This window comes from Saprolegnia diclina, assembly GCF_000281045.1.
Source record: "Saprolegnia diclina VS20 unplaced genomic scaffold supercont1.4, whole genome shotgun sequence".
NCBI lineage: Eukaryota > Oomycota > Saprolegniomycetes > Saprolegniales > Saprolegniaceae > Saprolegnia > Saprolegnia diclina.
This window is the reverse complement of record NW_008246071.1, coordinates 641,437-655,177: the sequence shown is the minus strand read 5'-3', so window position 1 is coordinate 655,177 and position 13,741 is coordinate 641,437. Positions and strand designations below refer to the sequence as shown.

Here is a 13,741-nt window from a genome sequence, read left to right as displayed (position 1 = left end):
TAGCATTTTCGAAGAAGCGAGCAGCATGACGTCCAAGACGGGCAACCTCCTCTCGCTGGGGACGCTGGGCATGTGGGGCTTCTCCCCGGCCTTTGACCTCCAGGAAGGCGTGTCGACTCCAGCGGCCAATGACCAAGCTACTGGTGATGACGAAGACATGACGCCGCTCACCATCTTGGTCGTCAACCCGGGCGACATTCGCCATGTGCTCACAACCATCTCGCGCTCTCGCCGGTGGCAGAAGCGGCCGCTGCACATCTACTTGTTTGAAAAGGCCAACGAGTCGCTCGCGCGTGCGCTCCTGCTGCTCCAGATCGTCCACGAGTGGGAGCTGCCGCTCCGCCAGCGCTGCAACACATTCTTGGAGATCTTTGGCAATGCGCTGCTGCAGGTGCGCTCGCCGCCAAAGTACAGGAGCTCACTCGTACGCGTAGGAGCGCACGTCCGAGTATATCGAGGAAAAGGCGAAGGAGCTTGTCGAGCTCGTCTGCAACGAACACGGCCGGCTCGCTGACTTGGTCGATGTCTCGCACTTGAAGATGAAGGACCGCGACGCGCTAGTCGAGACGTTCCAGTCGTGGCACACGTCCGTCCCCTTTGACAGTACTACTACGCATGGTGCTCTGTATACAAGCGTCGCTTCATGCATGCTCACCTAGTTGTCAAGCTCCGCGACCATCGGCTCCGTCACTTCTACGAGAACCGCTACGATTACCGCACCAACCTCTTTGATTGGGACTATACGGTTGCGTCATACATGCGTCTCTATACGCGAAATCATAAGCGCGATACGTAGATGTCACTCAAGAAGATCGACCAAGCGTCCGTGGTCCACGCCCGACAGTTCAAAGAGTGGCGCAACTCGGGCATCGCATTCGAGTTTGGCGACCAGACGTACACGAGTCCGAACCGGTCCATGGCCTCTTACACTGAGGTACTACATCACGGTATGCCCACGCGCGTCCTACCCTATCGAGCATAGGCTACCAAGCGCGGACATGGCTCGGTGCTCTGCCGCGGCTTTTGGCTCGACATCATCGTCGGGCCCTACGTCTCTTTTGGTGTCGACTGCTTTCGTGTAATCTGGCTGACGATATGACGTCACAACTATCTCAACTCGTCTTACTGTAGTCCAACAAGTTTGCGGACGGTCTCTTTGAGATCCACAACAAAGGCTCGGGCTGTGAACAGAACCGCCACGTCGTTTTGCATCGCCCACCCTGTCCTCACAACGCTGTAGAACACGGCCGAGGTCGCGGTCTTCAACGTCCTCTCGTGCCTCCACGAGATCGAGACGGGCGACATTTACAAGATGGCCAAGGTGCTCATTCGCTCCATGCCCATGGCCTCACGATGCGACTAGGCCCATGATGTGTACAGCGGCATTGGCGAAGACGACGTCAAGGTCGTAGAGCTCGACGAGAGCAACCAAACCTCCCACGACGACGACGAGAGAGATGCTCGGAAGCGCGCCCGCAACATTCTCGAGACCCTCGGCAACGCCAAGGTAGATCGCCGCATGCATGACATGCGCCAAGCAATGCGGTAGATCACGCTGCTCACGGGCAACCTCGATGAAGTCCTCAAGAAGAGTCGGTACCGCGGCTTGTTTGATCATGTGCATCTCTCGGTCCATGCGTCCCACTTGATCACCAAGCCTGCACTGGGTGGTGACGCGCCGGCGTGGACGTCGATCTTGAAGCCACGCGCCAAGGTGTCGGTCGAATCGTCCGTGTACGTGTGGAGGTGATTGGTTGAGACGAGAGACTGATTGCGTGCTGCTCAGATTTCTGCTGCCGTTCAAGGACGACCAACGCCTCAAGTACATGGAGAAGCTCGTCGAGTTTGCCGCGTCGTCGCACTTGACGCCGACAAGGACGTATGCGTTCACGCCCAAGGACGTGTACGACCTGCGCAACGCTGTCTTGCACTTCGAGTACATTGCGTAAACAGACCAAATCGATGACGATGCGTATACAATAAATGTGGGAGTTGGACTAAGCCTTGGCCTAGTAGACTTTTTTGCGCTTTGTGAGCGCGGGGGCTTGGTGCTCGTCGCGTTTCCGCAACGTTGCCTGGAGCAATGCTGAGGCTGGCAGAAGCGTCGCGACCTTGGGCTCAAACTGCTCGCTTCGGACGTTGACGGCCGCCGGGCCAAAGAAACCGTGCATCGAGACCATGACCAGCCGGGTGATGTCGTTCGCCTCGGCCCGCGACTGCTTGGAGAGGATGTGCCAGTTTGTCGCAACGCAAGCGGCCGGGTAGGTGACGACGGCACCGGACGGAAACTGGACGCGAAGATATCCACCAAGATCACCAGGCAGCGTGATGCCATGGACATCCATCCACTGCTTGCGAAAGTCGGCTTCGGTCGGCAGCATACCCGTCGTGCCGATCATGGGAGGCGGGTGCGTCGTGTACTGCATGATACGGCAATGGTTCATCTTGGGCATCGCAAACACGGCAGCGTGGGTCTGAAGCTGGTGTGTGAGGCTCGCATCCGAGACGGGGAGACCCATCGCATTCGACCGGATCGCGTGGACAGCGGCGTCGGCCTTGTTGAGATGGTACACGACAGGGGAGAAGACGGCGACGACCTCATCGTGCACGAGGTGCATCTCGGAGAAGTGGACGCACTGCACCATGTCGCTTCGAGTTTGCTTGGGCAGCATGTACGTGCCTTGGTCGCCCATCATGACGTAACCGTTCATTTTGAGCGCCATGACCACCATCGCGCAGCAGAGCTCCTTGACGACAAAGTCGGGCATCGGGCCGGCTTGCTTGCGCATGTTCATGGTTCCTCCGACCGCAGCCGCGCAGCGCCACATGGCCGGGAGGTTGTCGACCGCGATCAAGGTCGACGTGCCATGCACCGTTGTGATCGCATGGAGCACGCGCTCCTTGCAGAGAAGCCGGCTCATGGCCTCGAGCGCGTCCTGCTGCACCTCGGCGGACGTCGTCACGAGCATGGTGGCCTCGCCCGCGCGGGCCGCAAGGAAGTCCCGGACGCTGACGCGGAGCTCGAACCGCCGGAGCTGCTGCTGCTGGTCGCTCTCCCCCTTCATAGCAAATTCGAAACTGCGCGCGGTCAGATCTTCCGCGCATCCGGATAAAACCACCAATGACATCCGGCGCACGTGATTCCGGATACATCGTCCGGAAAAACGGCTTCGAATTCGAAGCCCGTGCCTCGAAGCACGCGATCGTCGCAAATCGAGCGAGCTACTCGGATGATGGGAGGCGGAACGTGGCGGGCATCGGCGGTCGGTGGCAGGAGCTGGTGGTAGGTACACTGGGATCGGGCCAGCGGGCTGGGTGATGGGCGCCGAATGGTTGCCAACGCGGATGGCCACGAACGCGCGAGAAGCCAGCGCGAACCAGAATCGAGTGGCCACATCGTCGCGGCGCATCCAGCAGATGCCAGCCGTAGGTTGCAGCACGCGGCGTGTCCCACTGTGGCAACAAGCGCGATGACGAAAGGATGAGGATGATCTTAGTATTCCTGGCGACAGTCCACCTCACGGCTACTCGAACGGGCCAAGCATTGTACTCGCAGCGCCGTCTACGGCCGCGCTTCGTCAAGCTGCACTTGGTACTTGAGCACCAGTCGCTGGAGCACGCGGTTGGAGGCCATTTGCGGCATCACGATCGTTCGGAGAAGGTCGCGCTTGGACGCGCCCTACCGTGTTCGTGAGACGGCGTCCTTCAAGAACCATCAGACTCACCAAGACACGTGGGTGCCACGCTGCCTCGCCATGAATTGTGGTGGCGCTACCCGACGCTGAGAGCGGGCCAAGGAGCTCCGAGCAGAGCTCTTCCAGCCGTGCAACATCCCCTTCCTGCGCAAGGTACCGTGCATAGACCTTGAGCCTGTGGCAGATGCGTCAGACGACGACCACAGACGACGGCGAACGCTTTACCAGTAGTTGTACTCGGTCGCACTCTCGAGTGCCATTGACGCAGCCAATTGGTGCTCGAGGTGTGTCCGCGTCACATGGCGCTGGAGCACCATGTTGGTCATGCCCGACAGCATGTGCTTGGCCGACCGCGAATGCGTCGACGCGTTCTGGAGCCGGCGGAGCGGGCCCACCTATCCCGACGTTGTTAAGAGATAACTGAAGCTGCATACATTGCGCCGTGTCCGACGTACCGGCACGTCGGCGGCGACGACCGCATCCGTCGACAGCGACGTCTGAAAGTCCGAGTACGAGAAATGGTCGTCCGCCACACGCATCCTACGCCCAGCATTCGATGCGTCTGCGACCGATTCGAGGTGGGTTGTACCAGCACAGCATGGCGAGATCAAACGTGAACGAGTGCAGGCGGCTGCGCTCGGCCCCTGACAGCGCCATCGTCACGATCGGCTGGCCCGTCGCCGTCACATGCGATCGAATCAGCGTCGACTTGACCGTCTAGCGCACATGCTACGACCATATTTCATAGCCACAAGAGACGCACCGCCACAGAGCGGAGCGACGTGGTCACAGCCGCACGCGGCGTCAGCACGTTCCACGTCTTGACGTCGCCATTGCGAAGAATCGCGAGAAGGTACGGCGAGGTCTGCGGACTCACTTCCAGCGCTGCGAGCTCATGGCCCAGCGCTACACCATGTATCAGTGAGCGATACGACATGATGCATGCAGAGACCAATGCAGGGAAAGAGACGCCGGCCCGACGCCGAGAGCACGTACAAACTGCCGTCCGTCGTGCCAAAGGCGCAGAACGCTTCGTTGCCGACCATGCGCACGACGACGCCAGGCAGACGGTCCATCCACTGACACGCCCCCGCGTCCGTGCACGTGATGGACGAGTAGTCGTCGCCGAGCTTGCATTCGAGGACGCGGGTCGTGCCCCGGGGCAGCGCAATCGTGTGCGTGAACAGCGCCCGCGACGTTAGCTCAGGAAAGACATCTTGCTTGTCGTCGACATCGACCCTAGTCTCAGATAAGCAATCCTCGACGACACTACGAAGTGACAGACACGAGGAGTGTGTTGGCGTTGGCCCGTGGCTTGGGCGTCGTCTCGAGCATGCGTTTGCGCTTGATGATGGGCTCGTTGTCCTCGTCCTCGGCCTCCTTGCTGCTCGTCTCGGGTTTCTTGAGCACTTTGGGCCGAGCGACTAGCGTCGTAACGGCGTCCTTGCTCTTGGGACGGGGCACGAGCACCGAGACGGGCGTGTTGGCTGGCGTTGGTGCGTCCGATGGTTTTGTCTTGGGGCGCGCCGTGAGCGTAAACACAGTTGGTGCCGGCGCCGGTTCAAATACTGTCGGGGCTGACGCGGTCGGTGGTAGATCCAGCGTCGCGTTGGAGGCGCCGAGGGGCGTCAGGCGCTTGGCCAAGCGATCCAACTGCGTCGGCGCGGCTTGCTGTTGGCGTGCTTCTAGCTGCAACACCACTTCGTTATGTGATTCTTTTGCAAATAAGGTACCTCGAGCTGCAGCGGGTCTTCGATCAACGTACTGCCCGAGGTTCGGCCGGCCAACGATCCGTACTAGACAACCGTAGGATTTGCGACCTGTCCAAAGGTGGTCGTCCCACCTTTTGCTGCAACAGTCGGCTCTGCTCTTGCGGTGTCATGGGCGTTCCGAGCTCGTCCGCCGTGAGCTAGTGTCGCGTGAGAGCACATGATGATCGAGACGCGTACCTGGAAGACGCAGACAGCGCCGTCCAAGGACGCACAGAGGAGCGTAAAGCCGTCGTGGGACCAACTCAGATCGGTCACGGACGCGTCAAAACACTCGGTGACAGCCACGAGCGGTCGCGCGACGTGTGCGAGCCAAATCGTCACGGTGCAGTCATCCCCGCCGAGCGCACAGCACGCAAATTCTTGATTGGCCGTCTTGGCTACTCATCCCTTAGCATTCGCAGCAGCCATCGATGGACGTACCAAAGAGACGCGGGTTGAAGCGGGCACACGTCACGACGCCCCGGTGCCCGACAAGGTTGACGTCATTCGCCCACGACTTGCGCTGGATGAAGGCACCGACGTCTTGTTTGGACTACCGGACGCGTCATTCGATAGAGGCCAACGCATGAGCCACGTACGATGTGGGCGTGGGTGGCACAGAGGAGGCTGCCGTCGGGTGCCCACGAGAGCCGGCGAAAGTGCGACGTACTGGCGCAGTGCTCGAACGGCGCTTCAATCTTCTCCTCAATCTAGAGCCATTCTCGAATGCTATCCTAGTGACATGAAGGAACGCACTTCCCACGTATCCACGCGCCACACGATGACCGACTTGTCTTCGCCAGCACTCGTCAAGTACTATGTGTTCGCGCATTTGCGACATGCTGTAGCTCGATAGAAGAAGTACCTTGCCAACGGGATCCCAGGCCACGCCTTTGACCCAGCCATTGTGCCCTGTGAGGTGCTGGATCGGGTGCGTCATCACAGCCGAGAGTTGGTCCATCGACCAGATCAAAATCGAGTTGTCGATACTGCACGTCGCCAGCATGCGGTCGTCCGGCGACCACGCGACGTCCTGCACATCTACAGAACGGGCTAAGTTGGATCTGGAGAGCAGCGAAGATCGTACCCATCGTGTGGTTCTTGAGCATGGCGCAGCGGACCCATTTTTCCTTGTTGGGCTCTCGGTTCGAGCCAAAGGGCACCGCCGACGGCTCGCCTTCTTGTAGCTCGTAGATGAGCACTGAGTGGTCGTCCGAGCCCGACGCGAGGTATTTGCCGCTGTGGGACCAGCGTACGCAATTCACTGCTTGCTCGTGCCAGGCTAACGTGGCCAAGAGCTCGTACACTGGCCCTTCTTGATCTGGTGACGGCGTCATGGACCAGATCTTGACGCAGTTGTCTACACCAGAGCGTGCTAAGTACCTCGCACAGTGCTGCATTGGCCCGTACCACCGCCTGCGGTCGCAAACTTGGGCTCGGTCGGATGCGCGTCGATGCCATAGATCGCGCAGTCTATGCCACAAAAACGTAAGGTTGCGGTTGAAGCTGCATCGCGCCGAGCTCGCAGCTTTCGCCCATGGCATACGCCTGATGATGATAAGCGGGCGCAGGCAGCGAGCATGGTATCCTGCACGGACCTCGACCCGCAGCATTCGAGTGGCGGACTAGCGACGGCTTCTCCAAGAACATCCTCGTCCACCGCCGCCGAGGATTGAAAGTTCAAACAGGGTTTTCCTCTTAAAATAAATACCCGCAGTTACCGGCTATATTCGATATCTGAAACAATCCATTGTCACGGGTTACCTCTGCAAATGGATATTCAATTGGCATCAGATGCGCGATCTTGCCGAGCCAGCTTCAACATGCTGCGTGCACTGTACTACCGTCGCCAAGTCCACACAGGCGCATGGTCACTTGCTGTCAAATACCAGACGTGTGAGCAACATGAACGGGCTCTATTGTCAACAACAAAAAGTCTAAATTTGTGATGTCTATCCGCTTCCTTTGTCGAGTTTTCCGTTTTGAAACACCACATTTGAAGATCCATAGAGACGCTGACAACCATCATTCTGCATCTGGTCGCACACGAGATCAGCGCTGAAACGCAAGGGATGTCAACAGACACCACGCATGCTAAATCTCCGCGGCTTCGACGACCATCTTGGGCCTCCAGGCCCCTCCCGACATCTCCTGCGTTGGCACATGGTGCCAAGAAGGCAGGCTCTTGTATACTGTGGACGCGAGGGGCGGTGGCCGACCTTTGATGACCTCGACGAGTAGCTAACATCGTAAACGTTTGGATGATGGCGCAAAGAAGAAGACGAGCTCAAGTTGAAGAAGGTGGCGTCTTCGACGGGGTTTCTTCGGATTTCAAAAACTGCGTTTCTGATTGGCTCATCGACCCAAACGGCCCAGATCCGCTTGGATCGCAGTTTCCAAATATCGTTCGACCATGAACCGACGTCTCCTCGGCCTCCGCGGGCTCGCCCAGACGACCAACAACCACCTCAAGCGGCTCGTCGCCGACGCCAACTTGCATCCGGATGACGCGACGCGCCAGCTCCGCGTGCTCCAGGCGCTCAGCCACGTGCACCCGAGCCTCGTCGTCCAGCGCGTCGACGGTCAGCGCTTTGCCATGTCCCAAGAGGCGCAGCGCTTGTACATGCGTGCGCTTGTGGCGACGTCACGCATGGACTCGATCGACATGAATGTCTTCTTGAGTCGCATGCAGAACGCGTCCACGACACGGGCCATGCATGCACAGATGAACAGCGACCTCACGCACGGCCTTGGGCACGGCGAGGCGTACACGCGTTTCTGGGCGTTCTTTGGCACCGTGCTGTGGGGCGGCTTGGTCGTGTCGTCTGTCAAGGCCTTTGTTGAAGACCAACAGCACGCCAAGCCGCCCATGACACACGTTGGCCGCGCACTGCGGCTGCACCTCAACTTTATCGACAACGACGACGACAGCTCGGGTGGTGTTGATGCCCCGTGCTTGTCGTCATCTCGAAAGGAGACACTGTACCGCGTCGACGACGACGAAGACGAGCTGACAACCCCGTATGAGAACGTGTGGGACATCAACATGGAGTAGCACGAATGTAATGTGTGTAAGAAGTATATTAGCGTCATGAAGAGCGTTGTCGACCTGTACTATGAAGATGCAAGCATACGTGAATGGGCGTTCATTGCAGATTAACGCACTACTAGAAACAGCATCGACGCTCGGACGCGATGCATCTGATAAATGAGGGACCAACGACGGCGCGTCGGGCAGAGATAGAGTGTTTACATGGGCTTCTTCTTGGGCATGATCTTGCCGACAAGAGACTTGTGGATGTACGGGATAACGCCGCCGCCAGCGATCGTGGCCTTGATGAGCGTATCGAGCTCTTCGTCACCTCGAATCGCAAGCTGCAAATGACGCGGCGTGATGCGCTTCACCTTGAGGTCCTTCGACGCGTTGCCTGCCAGCTCAAGCACTTCCGCCGTAAGGTACTCCATGATGGCGGCCGTGTACACGGCGGCCGTCGCGCCAATGCGCTGGTTGTTGGCCACGCGCTTCTTCAGGAAGCGGTGGATACGACCCACGGGGAACTGGAGGCCAGCGCGGCTCGAGCGCGACTGCGGCGCCTTCTTGGAGGTCACGCCCTTGCCACCCTTGCCGCCCTTGCCGCCTTTGCCGCCCTTGCCACCGCCCACAGGGATGCCCGACATTCTTCGATTCTTACTGTGCTCGACGAGGCCAAAAAAATACTGAACCAACTCCGGCTCCGGCACCGGATAGCACATCTCATTGGTCAAAAAGACACCGAAGACGTCTGTGATTGGTCCATTGTCGGATTTGTCGCCCGCGAAATATTCAATTGCTCATGCTTCGAATAATCCAAAGTCGATACTCGCAGCAAATCATGTTTCAAAGGTTTAACATCTGTTTCATATTAGCCATCTATGACAGCGACCTCAATATTATTACAGGGTATTTATTGTCACAGGTTTGAGGTATCACTTCGATTTTCTTAATATTATTATTAGTCCAGCGTTCCCTCCAAAACAGGATTTTGAACGTTGAAGGGTCAGCGCCACGGCCAGCCTCCGCAGAACAGGCGGCAGCCTGCAGAGGAGTCCACGACCACGTTCACCTTTGGCATCGCATGCCCAAGGATGCTGCACACCGTCTACAGGAAGCCTCTGACGATGGCAATGCGTAACAGACTCGCACCTTGGGCGAAACGAGCTTCGCGTCCGCGGAAGCGATGTCGGCGCAGGCAGAGAGATCCAAGCTGAGCGTGCGGGCTCACCGTCAAAGACAAGCAAATCTGCATGCAGTGAGTGCACAGCGAACCTAAACTCTCTAAGCTCGCATCGCCTGGAAGCACGTAGAGGTGTAAATGCAAGCAGACCTCGAACGGTGCAAAATCGAAGCCATGTTGGTAGCGAAGACTATTCAAGCGTCTCATGCGCGGAGCACCATCCTGAAAGCTTCTCAATACGAGCTCGACGAGTGCGCAGCGCGCCCAAGCGGCTTGACGGCAACCCTTGCGTCCTCCACCCCGTGGTACGTTATCCGGATGCATTATACGGTTTTGGTTGGTGCATCAATCTTACTTTGACCATGAGCACGCTCTACGCTGAGGCCGCGGGTGTCCTCGAAGGTCTCTTCCGCCACAGCGGTGGCCTCAAGAGCCTCACGTACGCCGATAAGATCAAGTCCAAGCGCAACTGCTTTGCGCTCGTGTGCCAAACGCTGCGCTACAAGCCGCTGCTCGACCAGCTCATTGCGGCCGTGCCCGAGCTCACCAAGATCATCAAAAAGTCGCCCAAGGCCTCGGGCAAGGCGCCGCCCAAGAAGGCCGGCCCGACCACGTCGCAGCAAGCGCTCTACTACATTGCGATCTACGATCTCATGTTTGGGAAGGACAAGAAGATCCAGGGTGGCGGCTTTGTCAAGAAGCAGGTGCTTACGCAGCACAATGCACTCAAGCAAGCGCTCGTGCGTCTTAAGATCAAGGCCAAAGTCAAGACGGACGAAGAACTTTTGCCCGAAGAGAACCGCATGTCCGAGTCCCAGCGACTGCCGCGCTACGCCCGCATCAACACGCTCCGCGTGACCGAGCCGATCGACTCTGTCCCTGCGATCCGCGCCGCCTTGAAGTTGCCCGAGGACCTCTCGTTTGAAGTTGACGCGCACGTTGGCGACCTCATTGTGTTCCCGCCGGGCACGGAGCTGCATACGCACGAGAGCGTCGTCTCGGGCCGCCTCATTCTCCAGGACAAGGCCAGTTGCTTCTCGGCCTATGTGCTCCAGGGCGAGCGCGGCCATAACGACCTCGGGGACGTCATTGACGCCTGCGCTGCGCCTGGCAACAAGACGAGCCACGCAGCGATGCTTGTGGCGCGCAAGAGTTCGCCGCGCCCGCTCCGCGTCTTTGCCTTTGACCGGTCGGCGACGCGCCTCGACTTGCTCAAGCGGCGCATGAAGGGCGCGGGTGCCGACAAGATTGTCGAGCCGTGTTTGCAGTCGTTTCTGGACGTCAACGTGCACGATGCCAAGTACGCCAACGTGACAAGCATCCTCCTCGATCCGTCGTGCTCGGGCTCGGGCATGTCGAACCGGCTCGACCATCTTTTGGAACTCGCAACCATGAAGCAGGGCTTTGAAGCCGACGACGAGTACGAAGCGAGCAATGGCGAGGCAGGTGAAAGTGCCAACGAGGTTCAAGCGCGGCTCCAGGCGCTCGCCGACTTTCAGCTCGAGGCGCTTCAAAAAGCTTTTTCATTTCCGAGCGTCCAGCGCATTGCGTACTCGACGTGCTCGATCTTTGAAAAGGAGAACGAAGACGTTGTCGTGGCCGCGCTCCAGGCGTCGCAGGCCGCGGGCACGCCGTTCCACCTCGTAAAGGCGCTCCCAACGTGGCCGCGTCGCGGCGTCGTCGTCGACGGCTTGAGCGACGACCAAGCCGACTGCCTCGTGCGCGCCAACGGCTTGGAAGATGGCACAAACGGCTTCTTTGTCGCGTACTTTGAGCGCTCCGACGGAAGCAGCAGCAAGCGCAAGCGGGAAAAAACCGACGCGCAGCGCGAGCGCAAGAAGCGCAAGCGAAAGGCGATCCAAGACCGAAAAGCGGCCGGTGCCACTGACGACGCCGAGGACGACGCGGCTTAAATAGTCGATACTTCTTGCATTGAGCTCTGTAGCATAACCTTCACCGTCCACTTTTGTTGACCCTTCTCGGCGCGAGGTCCATATATTCGACGGATGGACGTGCACCAAAGCAAACCAAAAAGTCGTTCACGGGCTGAGCGTCTCTTGATGAAGTCTCTGAATAAAGTACGTGGCCGCACTGTCTTCTTTGGCCTTGTCGACGAGCGCCAAGTGGTTGCAGCTGGTCTACACCACCACGATCAATGCACATTTTAGAGCGACACAATAGAATGGATACCTCGTGCAAATGATGCCGTGCGTGTGCGAGTTGCGACTGTTGCTGGCTAAAGGTGTCGGCACGAGCGCGGCTCTTGTGTAAACTCATATGCGCTTTGGTCAAGCTGCTCGTGGAGGACGCTTTTTGCAGTGGCGGTGATGGACCGCGCTCCGAGAGGCAGAGTCGCCACTCGGCCAGGTTGCGCTCGGCGCGCGGCGGCTACGGACACGTTGAAACGACGACACTCGAACCCATATCGATCGCACCGCAAGGACGGCACGCTCGGAGGCACTATTCACTTCGAGCCCGAGATGCTCGCTTGCGAGTGTCAGGTGCACGATGGCAAAGTTGCGCAGGCAGCCGCCGGCATGAACGCTTGGGCGGAGTGCGTCGTCTAGTACAACGTGCCTTCTTCACCAAGGTGAGATGGAAAATGATAGCGCACCTTCTAAAGGATCGTCGCGCAAAAGCGCGGACGGCGACAGCTGAATGTGCCACTGCGCTAATTGCATTGGTGGCGGCAGCGACCGTAGATGGTCACCGAGCGATGCATCGTAGCCATAGTGGCTCAGTCGAGGAACGCTCACTTCCAGCAAGCTTGCGAGCACCAAAAGCTACAACCGCGTTACACGTGTCGAGCCACGCATAGCCAACGAACCTCGGGCGTCGGCCCCGAGTAGTCGAGCTCGGGGGCAGTCGATCGCGCCAAGTAGAACTGACGTTCGGTCACATAATCCTCGAGCACGTCGTTGGTGGACGGATGCAGCGGCTTTTGCGGCCCGACGAGCTGCAGCCAAATGGTATCGCCATCGTGGATCGCCCCCGTCCGTGTCGGGTTTGTAAAGTCTACCTATAGTCGATGTAAGTCAAAGTGTGGTTGGGATGACGTACAAGTCGAAAGCACGAGCCGGGGCGCGGGTCGTCGGGCGCCGTTCGGTTGCGTATACTCTTGCCGTGCACGTCTTCGAGCAAAAGACAGGTGTGTGTCGACATTGACTGGAGAAAGATCGTGGCGCCGTACGTCATGGGCTCCATTTTTGTGTGGGCCAGCGCGGGCTGGAGGCTAGTCATTCCCAGTGGCGCCTCCGAAAAGATACAATCGAAGTGATGAGTACGCTGTGGCTGTGGGCGCCTCGACGCTCTCCCGAAGGGCTTCAAACCACTTGTGCGGATCCAAGTGAATGCTGTGGGCATGGTGCGCCGCATGCTGGTGCTCTGGTTGGGCCATGATTTTGTGCACCGCTTTTTGAAAGATCTTTTTGACGGGGCGGACGCCGCGTTGGTCCGCGCGCACTGGCTCGATGGGTCCTACTCTCTCAGGCTCGTGGGCTTGTGCAATTGAGGTCGCCACGCCGGCGTTTCGCCGATGACTGTTCTTCTTCACAATGTGCTGGAGCTTCCGCACGTCGCCCAGCTCCTTGTCTCGCATCGCTCGGCGTCGAGGAATGTGCTTGTCACCGCGAAGGCTCTCGGTTGCCACAAGCTGCTGATAGTGTTCGCTCATTGAAATGGGCTCCAAAGGCACGGAAGCGACGTAGTTGCGCTGCGGTGTGAGTAGAGTGGCTTTATTCGGGGTCGGATGGGGCGTGCAAGGGGGTGGCTTTGGAGGGGACTCCTGCAGCACATCGTGCAGGGGCTGGCCGGCACTTACGCTCACGAGGCGCCGTCGGCTTCGATGTACCATGTTTTTTAGCATCGCCCGATCTTTTGCCGCGTCGGGAGGCATCGCGCCGTGACGCACGCGGCCGCCCTTCTACCCGTGGCGGGACTGGAGTAACTGCCACTTCCGTACAATATGTCTTATAGCCGACATGACACGCCTTGCCCGCGACATCGTGTACCGACGTAGATGCTGATCGCCATGGCAATACTTGCAGCATTACCAGGCTTGTGCTATAGCGTCGTGCCCATA

General features: G+C 58.7%; 7 protein-coding genes across 7 annotated transcripts; 3 read left to right on the top strand and 4 right to left on the bottom strand.

Moving 5' to 3' along the window:
* Window positions 1-25: 25 nt before the first annotated feature.
* SDRG_01941 (hypothetical protein) lies at window positions 26-1,949 on the top strand (the record flags this gene model as incomplete). The annotated part of the gene is made up of 10 exons (XM_008607497.1): window positions 26-391; window positions 435-603; window positions 660-745; window positions 797-934; window positions 983-1,078; window positions 1,132-1,200; window positions 1,241-1,321; window positions 1,364-1,507; window positions 1,550-1,734; window positions 1,787-1,949. 10 exons carry the CDS (start codon window positions 26-28, stop codon window positions 1,947-1,949), a joined length of 1,497 nt encoding a protein of 498 aa, XP_008605719.1.
* Window positions 1,914-3,154, bottom strand: SDRG_01940 (hypothetical protein). Its single transcript, XM_008607496.1, has one exon. It carries the CDS (start codon window positions 3,126-3,128, stop codon window positions 2,010-2,012), a length of 1,119 nt encoding a protein of 372 aa, XP_008605718.1. The 5' UTR covers window positions 3,129-3,154; the 3' UTR covers window positions 1,914-2,009.
* Window positions 3,155-3,474: 320 nt separating this feature from the next.
* Window positions 3,475-7,136, bottom strand: SDRG_01939 (hypothetical protein). Its single transcript, XM_008607495.1, has 18 exons — window positions 7,045-7,136; window positions 6,857-6,919; window positions 6,534-6,806; window positions 6,312-6,487; window positions 6,203-6,262; window positions 6,046-6,156; window positions 5,888-5,999; window positions 5,645-5,844; window positions 5,539-5,604; window positions 5,429-5,491; window positions 4,981-5,384; window positions 4,648-4,934; window positions 4,459-4,601; window positions 4,285-4,412; window positions 4,151-4,235; window positions 3,921-4,090; window positions 3,726-3,870; window positions 3,475-3,679 (listed from the first exon to the last, which is right to left on the bottom strand). The coding sequence occupies exons 1-18, from the start codon at window positions 7,094-7,096 to the stop codon at window positions 3,563-3,565; spliced, it is 2,655 nt and encodes an 884-aa protein (XP_008605717.1). The 5' UTR covers window positions 7,097-7,136; the 3' UTR covers window positions 3,475-3,562.
* Window positions 7,137-7,834: 698 nt separating this feature from the next.
* Window positions 7,835-8,575, top strand: SDRG_01938 (hypothetical protein). Its single transcript, XM_008607494.1, has one exon. The coding sequence runs from the start codon at window positions 7,860-7,862 to the stop codon at window positions 8,499-8,501; it is 642 nt and encodes a 213-aa protein (XP_008605716.1). The 5' UTR covers window positions 7,835-7,859; the 3' UTR covers window positions 8,502-8,575.
* SDRG_01937 (histone H2A) lies at window positions 8,502-9,161 on the bottom strand. Its single transcript, XM_008607493.1, has one exon. The coding sequence runs from the start codon at window positions 9,122-9,124 to the stop codon at window positions 8,696-8,698; it is 429 nt and encodes a 142-aa protein (XP_008605715.1). The 5' UTR covers window positions 9,125-9,161; the 3' UTR covers window positions 8,502-8,695.
* An 861-nt stretch (window positions 9,162-10,022) lies between these two features.
* Window positions 10,023-11,573, top strand: SDRG_01936 (hypothetical protein; the record flags this gene model as incomplete). The annotated part of the gene is made up of 1 exon (XM_008607492.1): window positions 10,023-11,573. The coding sequence occupies one exon, from the start codon at window positions 10,023-10,025 to the stop codon at window positions 11,571-11,573; it is 1,551 nt and encodes a 516-aa protein (XP_008605714.1).
* SDRG_01935 (hypothetical protein) lies at window positions 11,561-13,613 on the bottom strand. The gene is made up of 7 exons (XM_008607491.1): window positions 12,945-13,613; window positions 12,721-12,892; window positions 12,488-12,679; window positions 12,275-12,443; window positions 12,096-12,223; window positions 11,851-12,048; window positions 11,561-11,798 (listed from the first exon to the last, which is right to left on the bottom strand). The coding sequence occupies exons 1-7, from the start codon at window positions 13,553-13,555 to the stop codon at window positions 11,700-11,702; spliced, it is 1,569 nt and encodes a 522-aa protein (XP_008605713.1). The 5' UTR covers window positions 13,556-13,613; the 3' UTR covers window positions 11,561-11,699.
* Between the last annotated feature and the right edge of the window lie 128 nt (window positions 13,614-13,741).

Bases quoted from the DNA above. Each gene is read 5' to 3' on its own strand.
- SDRG_01940 (XM_008607496.1), bottom strand. From the start codon at position 3,128: ATGTCATTGGTGGTTTTATCCGGATGCGCGGAAGATCTGACCGCGCGC.
- SDRG_01939 (XM_008607495.1), bottom strand. From the start codon at position 7,096: ATGTTCTTGGAGAAGCCGTCGCTAGTCCGCCACTCGAATGCTGCGGGT. The intron at 5,845-5,887 runs GTACGTCCATCG...AGGGATGAGTAG, and splicing joins CTTCAACCCGCGTCTCTTTG to CCAAGACGGCCAATCAAGAA. The intron at 4,602-4,647 runs GTCTCTGCATGC...TACATGGTGTAG, and splicing joins GCGTCTCTTTCCCTGCATTG to CGCTGGGCCATGAGCTCGCA.
- SDRG_01938 (XM_008607494.1), top strand. From the start codon at position 7,860: ATGAACCGACGTCTCCTCGGCCTCCGCGGGCTCGCCCAGACGACCAAC.
- SDRG_01937 (XM_008607493.1), bottom strand. From the start codon at position 9,124: ATGTCGGGCATCCCTGTGGGCGGTGGCAAGGGCGGCAAAGGCGGCAAG.
- SDRG_01935 (XM_008607491.1), bottom strand. From the start codon at position 13,555: ATGCCTCCCGACGCGGCAAAAGATCGGGCGATGCTAAAAAACATGGTA. The intron at 12,049-12,095 runs GTGCGATCGATA...ACGTGTCCGTAG, and splicing joins CCGAGCGTGCCGTCCTTGCG to CCGCCGCGCGCCGAGCGCAA. The intron at 11,799-11,850 runs GTATCCATTCTA...GTGGTGGTGTAG, and splicing joins CACGGCATCATTTGCACGAG to ACCAGCTGCAACCACTTGGC.